The following is a 15,011-nucleotide window of genomic DNA, read 5'->3' as shown; positions in this document are numbered from 1 at the left end:
TCCGGGAGCGGCGCTGCGGCTGAAAGGGGCGGGGCCGGAGGCGGGGCTGGGCGGGCACGCGGAGGGGCGGAGCCGAGCGAAACCGAACCGAACCCAGCCGAACACAGCCGAGTCACACCGAACCGGTGCGAGCCCGGCCGAACCCAGCCGAAGGCAACGCAGTAGAGACCACGCCTGCCTATTCGGACAGAGCCGAGTCCATCCGAACGCAGACGAGCCCAGCCGAGTGTGTGAGCCGCGGCTGCCGGTGCCGGAAGGAGCGGCGGGGGGCGGAGCGGGCGCAGCCGCGGGTGAGTGTCGGTGTCGGTGCTGCCCGAGTCCCGGAGCACCTCGGCCTCGGCGGTACCGGGTGAGCGGGGCGGGCGGTGAGGGGTCTGTTGTCCCCGGCTGGCTCCGCAGGACGCTGGGCCGTTCCCGTGTCCTGCCGGGAGCGGCCTCCGGGCCGCGGCTAGGCCTGGCTGGGGGTCCCTGCACGCCCCGACGAGCTGCGGCCTGCGCGGGGCCGCGGGCAGCGCGCCGTGAGGGGCTCGGGGCCGGCCGCTCCCCTCCCTTCCCTCCTTTCCCTTCTATCTCCTCCCTTTCCCCCCCGGCACTGCCCTGGGGCTGCTCGGGCCGCTGGCGGCACCGCCGGTCCTGAGGCTGTCACGGTGTTCGCAGGTCCCGAGCAGCGCTGCCTCCCGGGGTCTGCGGTGGTGAGGTGCCTTAAGGAGCCCCATAACCCACGGATGCCCTGCAGCCTCCCTGGGCAGCCGTCTGCCGTGTTGTATGGACCTGACAATACTTGTTAGAAGTATTGTTATGTCTTCAGAAGTTACTGCTTTTAAGGGTTTTGTTCCCAAGTCAGTGAATGGTCAGCAGCCCTGCAGCGAGGATGTGCTCTGACAGCTGGGCTTGGTGAGCCAGGGCTGCCTAAACCGCTGCACCAGCTGCCCTTAGGAACTTGTGTGTTGTAGTGCTGTTTTCATAGGCAAACTCTGCTGTGTCAAAAATTAGTTGCTGTCAAAAAATTGTTAAAATACTTTAAGAAAGTCTATGCTTTTATCTCATTTTCTAACTATGCCTTTCCTTAGTTCTTAAAATACAACATCCAAGTGCAGTTTCAAATCAAAGAATAAAGTGTGTTGTAGGATCTCAGTTTATCCACTGAGTTTCCTAGGGATTTTTAGTTTTGTTGCCTGTAGTAATATTTTATAATGTTATGGTGATCATGTGTGAAATTATAACTTTCAAGTTATCATGTTTCCATCTTGCTTGAAAAACTAAAAATACACCCTTGGCACTAGGCTTTAAGCCGTTGCTTGCAGGTTGTGGTTTCAGACTGAACTGTGGCTGAAACTGATGTTTGGTGCTCTCAGGCTGGACTCAGACCTCTTCTCTTGCTGACAGTCCCCACACAGGTGTAGCACAGTGTGTTCCCAGTTCATGCAGGAGCTGTTCTCTTGGGTGTCACTGGTTTTTGTTTCCTAATTGTTCCATAAAGGCATTTAAAACACTCTTTAAAAGCCTGATATTGTCTCTTACCTTAACTTCAAGAGTCTTCAGAAGTGAGCACTGTCCTAAGGTTTGGGAGTGAAATGATGAATTTTTAGCAAGAAAAAAAGCAAGTTGAGTGTAGGAGGAAAAAATTTCCTAGTTTTCAGAAGATAAAAGAGGTGTGAGTGAGTTTGCTTGCTAGTCCATGCTGTCAGCAGCTTTCCCTTCAGGAGGCTGGCTCGGTGTTACCAGAGCCACTGTGGGGAATTCCTCATTTTCCACAGTCTCAGTGAGTGAACCCACGTCCTTGGTCTGTGGAGTGGTGGACCTGGCTCCACAGGAGTTACTGGGTGATGCTTTGCTGATGAAATAACATTGACCAGGGTTGAAGGGGGACGTTTTTCAGTGGTAGATATGTGTCACTGAAGTGATACTAGAAAGTTAACTTTGGTATCTTTGCAGTGGAGACACAGTGAGTTGGTGATGTCTGTAAAAGCAGTTGGTATCAAAAGACTGTCTTGGTCCAGCACAGCTTTTCATTCAAAGCTTTTGTCTGCTTCCAGTGGGTTATTTACAAATCAACCCTTGAAATAAGATTAAAATAGAACCTTCATCTCCATCATGGCTTGTGAACAATGATTGCTGAGTCTTCATTGTTCTACTTTCGTGGTGTTTTTAACGTGAGCCTGAGAGTTTGAGTCTGTATGTATTCAACAGCCTCAACTCTTCCCTGAATTTGCTCTCAGCATAACAACTCTCAAACCAGAGCAGAGCCACTCTGGTTTTGCAATGCTTTGATTTGACACAGCTCTGAATTATAAAGTTTTCCTATGTGATAAGAGTAGATTTAATATCGCTATTCAAATATTACCTGTGTGCCTTTACAATTAGCTGTCCATTTTTTTCCCATTTTGAAAGTGTTTTCCTTTAACTGCTGCCAGCTGATATGGAGGTTGTTCTGGGAGGATTTGGGTAGCTCTGTTTCCAGCACCACTTTTCTTATGGTGATGGAAATTGAACCAGTATTAATGCCACTTCAGGTGTGTTTGGAGAGTAATCCTGCTCTCACATTAACAGTTTGAATCTCACCCCTTAAAGTTTTTCTGTAGTGCATGAAGATTGTTTTGGTTGATGTTTTTTGTAAACCTAAGTGTAATAGATGGAACAGGTTAATACAACTGAACACTGAAGTTATTCTCACCTCAGTAATCTGAGCACTTCTCTTACATCACGCTGTTTGCCCTGATTTGCAGGTTATTTGAGTTGATGGTTTCCCTAAGCCCCACAGAGGCTTTTCTCGATCGGTATTTTGCTCAAGCAATAAATAAATCTGCTGACGTGTGTGTTCTGCCATGTTTGCTTATTCTTGACCTTTGATTTTTAGCCATGCAAGGAACAGTTTCAGTCATGACATTGTGTAACTGGGTGTTTATGCATTGACAAGCATATTTCATTGGTATTCTTAAAAATTGTGCCTGTTGCAGCTGCTGTGTTGTTCAGAGTCATGTAGACGTGGTTAAAGGTTTAAGGGTTAGCTGTGGTGAAACCAACACACCTGGTGCTTCGTCATCTGAACAGATTTTGTTCCAGTGCAAGCAAAGGTCATTTAAATATCCACTCCTCTTCCCACATTAGCTCTGTATGATGTACCTGTTGTTGCATAGCAAAGAAATTCTGTCATGAGTGTAGCTGCTGTGATGGATGCCTGGATTTTTGGGCTGGTTCAGACCTGTGTTTTGACTCCTGTGTGCTGTGCTCTAGGCTCAGAGCTGCCCTGAAGTCCTCTTGTGATGCCCCAAGGCAGCCCTGCAGCTTCTGGACAAGTGTGGTGAGACCCTGTAGCAGTGTGGATGCCTCTCCCAGCTGTGTTTAGCAGTGTAGCCCAGTTTTTCCAGGGCAGCCTGACTCCCACTGTCTGCAGGGGTCATGTATTCCAGTAGGAATTAGCTGGCTAAAGGCTTCTAAGGATGTTGCCCTTTAGTCTCCAAGAGAACTAAAATGCTCACAGTTCACTGTGTCAAACTGGTGCTTTCAGTGGGGTTTAGAGCACAAGTTTGATGAGGAGCAGCAGCTGAGGGAGCTGGGGAGGCTCAGCCTGGAGAAAGGAGGCTCAGGGGGAACCCTCATCACTCTCTACAGCTCCCTGCCAGGTTGTAGCCAGGTCAGGGCTGTTTTCTCTCAGGTGACAAGTGACAAGACAAGAGGAAACAGCTTCAAGTTGTGCCAGCAAAGATTCAGATTGCGTATTAGGAAAAATTTCTTCACTGAAAGGGTGGCCAAGCCCTGCACAGGCTGCCCAAGGCAGTGGTGGGTTCACCACCTCTGGAAGCACTCAGAAGTCCTGTGGATGTGGCCCTGGGGACTTGGTTTAAGTGTTGAACACAGAGGTGCTGGGCTAGTTGGGCTCAGTGGTCTTAGAGGTCTTTGCCAACCTCAATGATTCTATGATTATCCTCACTTTAGATAATGAGGAAATTAAGATGAAAGCTAGGAAATTATTCACTCATGGCTGCACGATGAACCTAGTATGGGCTCTCAGCTCAGCTTGTTATTGAATCCAAGCTGAAGGAATTCAGTGGGGAAATATGGGGGTCTGGTGGGTTTTTTAAACAAAACTTTTGCATTTAAGGTTTGAATTTTGGCAGCCTGTGCAGGGCAGTAGAGGTCACTGTCTTTGAAGGGTAATTCCAGTGCTTTGAGCTAGATAATTGTTTTCCATAACAAGCCAAACAGACAGGTTCTGTGTGGACAAGGATTTATTTGGTATCAAACTTCTCTAGATTCAACTCTGCAAAACTTCTTCACCTCCTACTGCCTCAACTTTGAACCCCAGCAGCTCCCAGGGGTGGCTGGAGCCCTAAATCTGCACTGATATCCCTCTAGTACCCTCTCTAAGAGCCACCTTTCCCCAGCTGAAAAGTAAAAATTCTGTTTAAAATATTCAGTGGATCATCACATACCTTCAACAAATTGTACTTTGAATAAAATTATTTTTACTTCTTGGAAAGACTTCAGTCCATGTAGAGTTTTCCCAAGGGAGGGGAAAATCTTTGCTATTGTCGTTTAACTGGTCTATGATACAGTTTACCAAAACTATTTTTTTTTTAACACAGGATTTTAAATTATTTTTGTTACCTATAAATATTTTACAATGCTTAATGAGTGTTCTGACAGAACTTAAATGTATTATGTTTTCTCTTTATTTCAGACTATAAGATTCAGATATGTTCCTATTTGATTGGATTTACAGTGGTTTCAGTAGTGTATTGCAGTTTTTAGGTAAGTCATTATTGTTTGGGTCTTTTCCTTTCTGCTATTCTTGTGTAAAATATCTGCTCACCTCTGTTATCTTCAAATAAGACTGCTGGGTAAATAATAATATTTGATTTGGTGTACATTCAGTAAAACTCAAACAAAAGTTTCACTTATCAATACTGAACATTTCCAGAGTGTGTTCTCCACTCTGTCTTACATTAACCCTTCCTGAAAAAAATTACATTTTATTTCATGATCATAAAAGGTCAGACTTTTCTAATCATACTACATTTAAGCTGGTGTAATTCACTTGGCTTTTATGGATCTTCTCCTGATTTTTCTCTGCTGTAAAGAAGTGAAATCAGTTATTTTAATTCAGTTCTTTTGCACATGAAGCTATCATTTCAGAATCCAAATAGGAGGGACTGTCTGCAAAAAATTAGTGTCAGATATTGAAACCCTTTCTCATGTTCAGCAGCACATTGTTCTGTGAGTTTTTGTTCTGTGCCACAGAAATTAATGTGAAACTTCACTGGCATCTTCTCAAGAGCCTCAGAAAATTATTCCCTATTCAAAAAGTCTGCAATCCACATCAGTCCAGGGTGAAAAAGCCCCACAACAATGAGGAAAATTAACGTTAGGATACAGTTAATGTTAGGATACTAAAAAAAGGATCCAAAGTTGCAGATCACATAGGTAAAAGACAAAATTTCCAAGTTCAAAGGATTTTAATAAAGTGGTAAATAGCATTTAAGGCTAAGAAGTCATAGCAAGCTGTGCCACCTACCTTTTATCAGTTGAAAGTTTAAAGTTTTGCACTGAATGTCAGACCCTTGGCCTGCTATCAAAATGTTAGCCAGTGAAATTTTAACTAAGTTGACTAATCTTTCTTATCTCTTCTTCCTTAGCTGCACAGTGATTACTGCACACTGGCCTGCTCTTCCATTCCTGTGCAAGCAAAGGCTAATTCTGCTGAAAGACAGAGGAGCTTGAAGCAGCTCCTTCTTTTATGTCCCTCTTTTTCTAAAGGAAACACTTTCTCTTTGCATTCTCAGTTATAGTTAGAGTTGAAGAAGGCAGATCACAACATTTGGAAAACTGCCCACAATTCCCTATGCTGTCCTGTCAGAAGGTTAATGGGATCACTTTAGGAAGAATATCTTTGCACAAGTATACTTCTGGGAGGCACAAAACCATTCTTTAATTTGTATATATGTATAAAAACTCAGGTCTTGGTGTAGCCTGCTTGTTAGTCTTGTGTTCCTCTGAAAGACACCTGGGAAGCTTGAAATGTTGTGGTGCAACCAGCAACATCTGACTGGGAAGCAAAGACTCCTGGATCTGTAGGCTGAGAGGGGGAAAAATATTATTGTTTTTCTATAGGTTAGTAGAGTTGTGTTTAACTCATAGGGTGAGTGTGAACTGGAGTCTCTCCTGTGATCTAAGTTAGTATATGAAAATGTTTGTCCACTTCTTTCTCTGTAAACATTAACACTTTCTCCTCCACTCCACAGTTTATTAGTTAGTGTATATATGGGTAGGTGAGTTTGGGCAGTAAGAGTTGTTGTATTTGAAAGAACTGTGAAGACACCCTGCAGGACCTGGAGTAACAAAGATCATTAATGAAATAAGATGAAGAATAGGAGAGAATATTCATTCCTGCAAGTTACAAAACATGTCCAGCTGGAATGTGATCCCTGAGATTAGCTCAAAGGCAGAGGGAGAGGTGAGCAAACAGCAGTGGTGTAAAGGTCTGCTGGGCAGAGGCACCTCTGCCCCTGCAATGCTGAGCCTCAGCAGGGCTGGCTCAACATCCCAGCACACACGAGCATAGCACATTACAGAAAATAGGGGCTTTTTTGCAGTACAGAACAGAATTGATTTTTTGGTTTTAAATTTAATTTTTCTTAATGTTTTACTTTGAATATCAATGAGTTTGAAGCAGTGAAAACTAATTCTGGCAGAGGATACAGTGTTGACAAGTTGTAAGAGAATTGCCCTTCGATAATCTCCAATTTAAGAAAAGATGGTGTTTGTGTTTTAAAAAATCTTTCCTCTCCTTCACAGCAACTGTTGCATTTCTGGGGTTACAAGTGGAGGGGGAGAAGAAGGTCAGAAGACATTTTTATAAAGATGACAACCAATGAAAATAAAATTTCTTATTCCTGTTAGGAAAGCATTGTCACATGGGACAAAGTGTGTCAGAAGTGTCCTGATGATGCCATTCAAGATGTAGCCAACTGTTTTCCTGGGGGTGTGGGTGAAAGTTACTTTTTGTCCAAATAATGTGTTAACCAATATTAAGGAATTCATCCACAAATTATGTTTATTGATGTTGAATGCAATTTCTCTGTATTATTGTGATTGAGGTCTGAATTTTCTTTTTTGTCTTGGATGAGTGTTTTGCTGTAATTGGAGGTGGGTGAACAGAGTTCAGGTTCAGAATGGTCCATGATCCAGAACCTGCTGTTAGTGCTGGGTCTGTGCCCACCTGTCCACCACCTGTGAGCAGAACTGTCCTTTTGCTGGGGCAGAGTAAACTACACTGGTAGCATTTAGTCCTGTTCAGTCAGAAGCTTTTCCTAAGATAATGGAATGCACTCCATGATTGACCCATTCACACCAATTTGTGCCTCTCCTGCCAAGCATCCTGTAAGCTGCATGTTACCTGGTGCAGCAGGCTTGTGGTAAGTGGGAATGTCATTTGTACAACGTGGATAAAGGGCACTGATAAAGGTGTGGTGGAGTTTGCCTGGTCTGTATTTTGTACCGTGACTGTAACACTTCGTTCCTAGGAGCAAAATCATCTCTAGAAATGAACTCTGTTGAACTGATTAATCACTAGGTCTTTTTTTGTTCTAGGACTGTACAAGAAATCAGGCAAACTAGTGTTTCTTGGACTGGACAATGCTGGAAAAACGACACTGCTGCACATGCTCAAAGATGACAGACTGGGACAACACGTCCCCACGTTACACCCCAGTAAGTTCATGGTGCTGCTCCTTAGCTAGAAAGCATTTGAAGAAAAGTAGGATCTGATTATGCCAGATCTGATTATAAGACCACCAGTGTAACTGGGGAGATACAAAGGGATTTTTGGGATTGCAATCCATAGATAGTTCAATCCATAAATAATCTTAAAAAAACAATGTGTGTAGGATAGTTCAGAGTGTTATATTTAAAATTAAGAGGTGAATAACAAGCAGAACAAGAAGAAGTTTTGTACTATATGAAGCAGAGAGTTTGTACTATAGAAGCTGCAAGAAATAGGGGCTTGCAATTTTTGGGAACAGCTTCTCTGTATAATTAGAAAATCAGTGTTTGTGTCTCAGAGGTTGCTGTGTAATTGTTATCCTGGTAACCTTGCAGGAGAAAAAGTTCAACACAGGTTGAAAATGTGGATTGGGGAAGTCTAGTGAGGAGGTGAGAAACTGGGAAAGGATGTGAAGAGGAGAAACCTTGAACAGTATTGAAAATAAAATGCCAAATGCAAAATCTTTTTTGCAATTCAGATGTCAGAGCCAACTGTTATTTGTGTAACATGTAGGGATAAATAATGTAGGAATACTCTGCTCTTCTTAGCATTGTAGACATTTCACACATGCCCTAATGGTTAATAACATTTTGGTGATACACGAATGTGCCCTTGATTTTGAGAGAATGTATTACTCTCATGTTCTTCTTGAATAACAAAATACTGGAAAGAACCAAAAGAAAGTAAAATCTATGTGGTAGAAGGCCAGGCTTTTCCAAAGCACTGCATAATCTTGACCTAGAACATAATTGTGTGTATTTCCAGCTTCAGAAGAGCTGACAATTGCTGGCATGACTTTCACTACCTTCGATCTGGGTGGACACGCTCAAGGTAAGAGCATGTCTCACTTCAGCTCACTGAACTGGGCTGCAGTTTGCTTCCAATCAGAAGCACGGCCCTGCTGCAGAGACTGACTTCCCAAACTCTTCTGTGGCATTGGCTGCTCTTTTGCCCATCTCCACCATTCATCACAAATATGATTTAGCAAGAGCTGCAGTAGAGGAGAAACTTTTGACCAATACTGTGAGGAGGAGTTCGGTACTTTGAATTCCTTGCATTTACCTTCAAACTTACCTTTGTTGACATAATTCTTGGGGAAACAAAAACCATTTCCACACATCAGCATTCATGTGGGATAGAACAATGATAACATTAGAGTGAATTATAATTTTGTTCTGTTATTTCAAGCTTTGTAAAACATGAAATTGCATTCCAAAGACTGGCAACATAAGCTAAGAATTTTTAAAAAAATCAAATTAATAAACCCACACACACCTGTTGCTTTTTAATTACCAATGTGCATCACTCTGTTATTTGGGGATAATTTCCTTTCATTTTTATTTTCTCTGTAGCTCGCAGAGTGTGGAAAAATTACCTGCCTGCAATTAATGGTGTTGTGTTCTTGGTGGACTGTGCAGATCATGAAAGATTGCTTGAATCAAAAGAAGAACTTGATGTAAGTTTAAATAAGCTTTTGAAAGTTTGAACTTCTAAGAACTAAGCTCAAATACCCAACAGACCCCTGCTGTCACCTGCAAATGAGTAGTAGTGATTTGACCTTCTGTATTTTAAATTAATCAGTCCTTGTTTCTCCATTCCTTTGCAGTCACTAATGACAGATGAAACTATTGCTAATGTGCCTATCCTAATTCTTGGTAACAAGATTGACAGACCTGAAGCCATCAGTGAAGAGAGGTTACGAGAGACGTTTGGTCTGTATGGCCAGACAACAGGAAAGGTATTGCTTGGTTTGTGGTTTTTTTGGGTTTTTTTTTTTTTTGGTGAGGTTTTTTGCTTGGGCAGTTAGTTTGCCTTATTTGTGTGTTGACTCTGGTTTGCTCCAGCTATACAAAAGAAATGTTTTTCTAATTTATAAAGTACTTAGTACATAATAACAGTATATAGAATGAATCCCAGAGTCTCTTTGTGTGTGTGTGTGTGTGTGTGTGTTAAACATATGTCTACTACAACTTTTTACGTTGTATTTAATGCCACATTTCTTCAGAGAAAATGTACTTGTATCTAGAATAATTCTTAGTACTTCAACTTTCTTATGCACTATTTTTAAACAGTTTTCAGAGGCTATAGTTGTAGAGTGAATTATGAGAGAAAACTGAATAGAATCTTTCTCATTTCAAGTGCAAGCTCTAATAATTTTCTACCAAACATATTTGCCTAAAGCTTAGAGATAGATTTACACCATTGTAGAAGTCTAAGTTTGTAGGTTGCAGGAAGGAAAAAGTTCCTACTGGCATCTGTAGCAACAAGGCAGATTTCTAGTAAGGATCTTTGTGATACTTCAGCTCCTTTTAATGTAAAGTTAATACAGTGCTCTGCTTGTGAGCATTAGAAATGGTGCTTGATGTCCTTGGCCCTTGGGAAGAAACCTCCCTGCAGCTGACAGAGTCATTCCACTGTGGCTTCCAATCACAGCTCCCTTAGCTGACCAGCTCTGCTGAGGGCACCTGCCTTGCAGTTCCTCTTTGCTTATTCACTCCTAGGTGCCCCCCTTTAAGTTCAGTGCCAATCATAGTTTAGGTCAGGCAAAAAGAAATCTTTACTTTCTTGTTTGTTGCATTTTGCCCTCTTGTTTTCTGGTCTTTACACCACAAGTATTTGATGAAGCATGGACACCACTGTGAATCCCCAGTTGAACAGCAGCTTTATTGCACTGTGCTGATCTTGGCAAGCAAACACATGGCACTTTTGCTTTGGTCAGACGTAAAATTTGTAGCAAATGTTTTTTCTTATCTGGTTGGAAAAATGTCGCAAACAGAGCAGGGAACTGTGACTGAACACCAAATATAAGCTCTAAAATTCTCTTTGCATGTCTGCTGTTCTGTTCTGGTTTCACATCCCCTGTCCAGTGTGGATGCACGTGAGAACATGCATGGTGTTCTTGTACACAAGTTACTGAGTTTAAGGTTGCATATTCTGGTCTCCCTGTGGAGGTGTCAGGCCCAGAGAAGCTGGAGATGCCCCGTTCCTGGAAGTGTTTTCATGCCAGGTTGGACAGGGCTGGGAGCAACCTGGGATAGTGGGAGGTGTCCCTGCCCATGGCAGGGGTTTGGAATGAGACTAGCTTTAAGGTCCCTTCTATGATTTTAGATTAATTTATTTTCCAAAATCCCAGTGTCAAACAGGAGTTAAATAGGGGCATTCCATAGAAGCAGATGTCCATGTGGAATAGATGGTGTTTATAAGGGAACTGTAAGGGCATGTTTCACAAGGAGCTGTAAGGGCCTGTCTGTGTCTCTCTGCAGGGCAGCACACCACTGAAGGACCTGAATGCCAGGCCCCTGGAGGTGTTCATGTGCAGCGTGCTGAAGAGACAAGGCTACGGGGAGGGGTTCCGCTGGATGGCCCAGTACATCAACTGAGCCTGCCAAAATCCCAGCAGCACACCCTGCCCTGGGGCTCCCTGTCTGCTCCTTTTTGATCACTCAGTGTACGTAACTTGAATTCATTTGACTGTTCAATTTTAAAAATACACATTTTTAGCTAATTATATCATTGATGCTAAATTGTAAGTGTGAGGATTGCGAAATTATTTCAGGCAAGTTTGTAAGTTTAAATACCACAACCTGTGAGCTTTCTAATCCCATGCAACATCCTTTTGCAGCTTTTAATTTAATGAGTCTCCAGCACCATTTTTGGTCAGAGCAACTTTCCAGTACAGTATGTTTGAATGCACTTTTTAACAGCTGAAAACGATGAACATGTGAAAAATATTTAATGCTTATGTTAAATTTTTTATGTACTTTTTTGAAACTGGTTTTATAACTTTAGAGTATATAACCATCTTTCAAGGAATAATAAATAATTAGCTGATGGATAATTGCATGATGCCTTACAGTTTTCAATAATACACTTTCTTATGCAACGTCATGCAATAAATTTAAATCCAGTTTTTGGCATCTTTAATGGGAAATGTTTCATTTTAATGTGTCTTAACTAGTGAGGCTGATCTGAATATGTGGGATATTTTCCTGAAACACAAGCAGGCCACAAAGTAGTTTCATTGTAGATTAGAGAAAGATGGGTTTTTTCAGACTACTAAATTGTATTTATTTTAGGATTTTCCATAGTAAAGGAAAAATCCACTGTGATGCCCTTATAATTACCACAAATACAAAAAGTCTAAATTAGCTGTGCCAAAGTAAATCTTGAATTAATGACAAAAGTGGTCTTAATCTACTGGTCTCTAGAATTAAACCCCTGATGTGACACAAGAAATACAGTTTCTTTCTGAAGAAATAAGATTAACACTGCACTAAATATCCCATTTCCAATTTCATTCATTTTTGGGTCTACCGGAAGACTTGCCCATGAAATTTCCAGGAAAAAGAAGGGGTTGCCATTGCTGCTTTTGCAGGTTTACCAGCTCACACCCATTGGCCAGTTTTATTTTTAGGACAAGATGGATTCTTTTAAGTGGATTCTTTTAGGACAAGATGGATTCTTTTAAGTGGTTTTGCCCTGAAATCTGGCCAGTGTGGCAGCTGTTGGCTGCCCAGGGCACTTATTTCTGGGGTAAAAGTCAGTCCCTCTTTCCAGTTTCTGACTGCTTTTCCCTGCTTTTGAGTGTTAGTTCCCCAAGGAGAAAGCAGGTTATCTTTGAAGAAAGGATGCTGCAGCACATTTTATTGATGCTGGCTGGGAGCTGTGGTGGGTGCTTTCTTGTGCTGGGCAAGTTTTACTCCTAATTTGCCAAAAGTACGTGGGGTTTCAGCCTTGGAGTCACCATTTCACTCTGATGGGTTTGAGTTTCACTGTGTAGTTTGTTTTGTCCTTGTACAAATACAAACTGCTGCAAGTTGTACTGAATCCTTTTACTTCCTGTTGTATATCTTCTCCAAAATACTTTAGGCCTTATGTTTCCAATATCCATGGCAGCAAATGTATTTCTGACTGGTTTGATTTCACAAATAACTTTCTTTTGACCTCTGGGCTTGAATCTCAGATCTAAAGGCTGTAGGCACAAAGCAAATAAATGAGACTTATTCCTTGCCCAAACCTGAACTGGTATGATTGAATATTGATGATCAGTTCCCCACAGTCCTAGATTGTGCATCTGAATAATTCAGAACCTAACTAATATAAATTGTAAATGAAGTTTATTACTGCAGAATCACATGCAAAACATTAAGCCAGTTTGTGTGTGGTGCAGTTCAGTGTGAGGGCATTGGAGGGCTTTTCCAAATGACCAACATAGAGAATTCTGCATTTTAACTCATGCTCAGCTGTGGAGTCGTGTCTCTGCTGCATAAATTCAGACTGGAGGCAAGAAGTGGCCTCTCACCACTGTGTGGACAGGGTGTCTTTACTACCTACAGCCATTATGTAGGGGATGTGCCTCTTGGTTTTTTTCTCTAGCTTTTTCTGATGATGGTGATAATGCAGAGAGCCACAGCTAAATCACTAGATGGTGTAAATATTAAAAGTACTACTTGCAGAGTCACATTGTGGTGTTGATGTGAGGGATTTGGGGCTGTGTTGCCTGTGCTTATGGAAATGAAGCTGGAAGTGGAGATGTTGTGCTGCACTTCCACAGGCTGAGCCATTGCATGGGCTTGGAGGGGTCCTCCTCACCTGCTCTTCCAACCAACTGTGAACAACAGCACTAAAGAAAGGGGTAATCCTATTAAAAATTAAAAAGGAAGGGAGGTGATGGTGCTTAAAAGTGTGTGTTAAGAATAATTCCCAGTGTTGTGGAAACACTCTTGGTTCCCTGGTTCCTGCTCTGGGATGGTGGCTGAAATGTTATTGTAATAAGGGCATGAAGAAACCTGGACCTTGTGTTATCCAGCTGGGTATGTTGTTGGAATAGGTGATCAATGCTCAGTGAAATACATAAATAATCTTGCTCTATTTCATTTCATTCAGCAGAGGAAGGACCTTTCTTCTGTAGTTTACATTCTGTTGTGCACATGAATGTGAATGAGTGTTGTGTGTCTTTGTGTGAAGACTTTATTAATAGACAAATATACTGATGAGAATTTTCCTGGTGGTTCTCATCCCCACCCCCTCCATATCCCCCTGGCCATTTATTTCTATTTTATTCCTATGACTGTGGCCAGTCTTGCTTCAAAAAAGGTAGTGTTCACATTTGGGTCTGACTTATGATTTTTTTTTTTGCACTCTTGACTATGCAGATTTTAATTGAACATCACTTTAAAGAATGTGAAAAAGAAAACTCATTAATAAAGATGTTATTTATGAATTGTCTCATTTTGTTTTTACATTGCAACAGTTCCTTAAGAGAAATGAATGCAGATTTCTAAGATCCTACTAACTACTTCTGACAGTGGCCTGTATTTCACAGCAGTGACCCCATTTACCAACATTTCTGGGTTGAATAAGATTTCTTTTGCTTGGATGTAATTAAAATTGGGGTCTAGTATGTACTGTATAACTGAGAGGTGATTGCTGTATTTCAGTCTTGGTTTAATACATTTTTCAGCAACAATTATTGGCATTGGAGATGGGAAAGCTCTCCAAGCTTTCTCATTCATCCTCTGCCAGATCAGGATTATTTCTGTGTTCAGGTTCTGACTATGATGTGCCAAAGGTGACCTGTGGCATTCACTGGAGTACAGTACCTGCATGCCTGGGAGCTTTATTGTGTTTTGATAATTGGATCTGAGCATCAAATAGAACATTTGGCATTCACTTATTTATAATAATGTCAGTTCAGAAAAATGATGGAGGTGATCTCCAATCCCAGTGAATTCACAGGTCTGCTGGAGGTCAAATTGTTCTTCTCTTGTTGGTCCTGTCAAAGTATTTGGTTGTTTCCAACCAAAGTCCAGTGTTTCTGTTGACTACAACATACTCACATTTAGGTCACACTATTGTTGGTTGTGGACTCAGGAGTTACATTTGAGCTTCATCCACTGGGGTCAGTGGGGATGTGTAACTTCCTTGCACTTGGACAAACCACTCTTTGCACTGGTGTTTCTGTTCTGAAATGTGAGTGCACTCAATGTTGAAAATTGTAATTTATAAAATAAACTGCAGAAGAAAAGCTAAAGGTGAAAGTGTTCTTTAACATGTTGTCGATGCATTTGTTATTTTCTTGTCCCATCCTATACTGGAAACACAAGTATTGGGAATAGAAAATAAAATTTTGCTTGAAATTTTACAGAGTTTTAAACAGGTAGTTCTTGTGAAATTATCAAAATCAGGAAAAAGTGTACCCAGTATATGGTCTAGGAGTGAGCTTGGGTTTTCTTGGGTGGATATAGTA

The 15,011-nt window shown here is 41.7% G+C and overlaps 1 protein-coding gene across 2 annotated transcripts; it reads left to right on the top strand.

The window, feature by feature from the left end:
* Nucleotides 1-46: 46 nt before the first annotated feature.
* Nucleotides 47-14,795, top strand: SAR1B (secretion associated Ras related GTPase 1B). Of its 2 annotated transcripts, none has more exons than XM_071443229.1 (7): nucleotides 47-290; nucleotides 4,682-4,752; nucleotides 7,591-7,710; nucleotides 8,528-8,593; nucleotides 9,115-9,218; nucleotides 9,369-9,500; nucleotides 11,026-14,795. In XM_071443229.1, exons 2-7 carry the CDS (start codon nucleotides 4,698-4,700, stop codon nucleotides 11,140-11,142), a joined length of 594 nt encoding a protein of 197 aa, XP_071299330.1. In that variant the 5' UTR covers nucleotides 47-290; nucleotides 4,682-4,697; the 3' UTR covers nucleotides 11,143-14,795. The 2 variants fall into 2 exon arrangements, with proteins under 2 accessions (XP_071299330.1, XP_071299331.1); XM_071443230.1 differs by having other exon boundaries at nucleotides 47-349.
* The last annotated feature ends 216 nt before the right edge of the window (nucleotides 14,796-15,011 follow it).

This window comes from Agelaius tricolor, unplaced genomic scaffold (assembly GCF_023055355.1).
Source record: "Agelaius tricolor isolate 1412-34295 unplaced genomic scaffold, bAgeTri1.0.p SCAF_18, whole genome shotgun sequence".
NCBI lineage: Eukaryota > Metazoa > Chordata > Aves > Passeriformes > Icteridae > Agelaius > Agelaius tricolor.
The sequence above is the reverse complement of the archived record's forward strand: the minus strand, read 5'-3'. Positions and strand labels throughout refer to the sequence as shown.

What these genes read in the sequence shown, in the direction of transcription:
- SAR1B (XM_071443229.1), top strand. Translation starts at nt 4,698, where the DNA reads ATGTTCCTATTTGATTGGATTTACAGTGGTTTCAGTAGTGTATTGCAG. An exon ending in CGTCCCCACGTTACACCCCA is followed by an intron (nt 7,711 to 8,527) that starts GTAAGTTCATGG and finishes GTGTATTTCCAG; the next exon opens with CTTCAGAAGAGCTGACAATT. An exon ending in ATGGCCAGACAACAGGAAAG is followed by an intron (nt 9,501 to 11,025) that starts GTATTGCTTGGT and finishes GTCTCTCTGCAG; the next exon opens with GGCAGCACACCACTGAAGGA.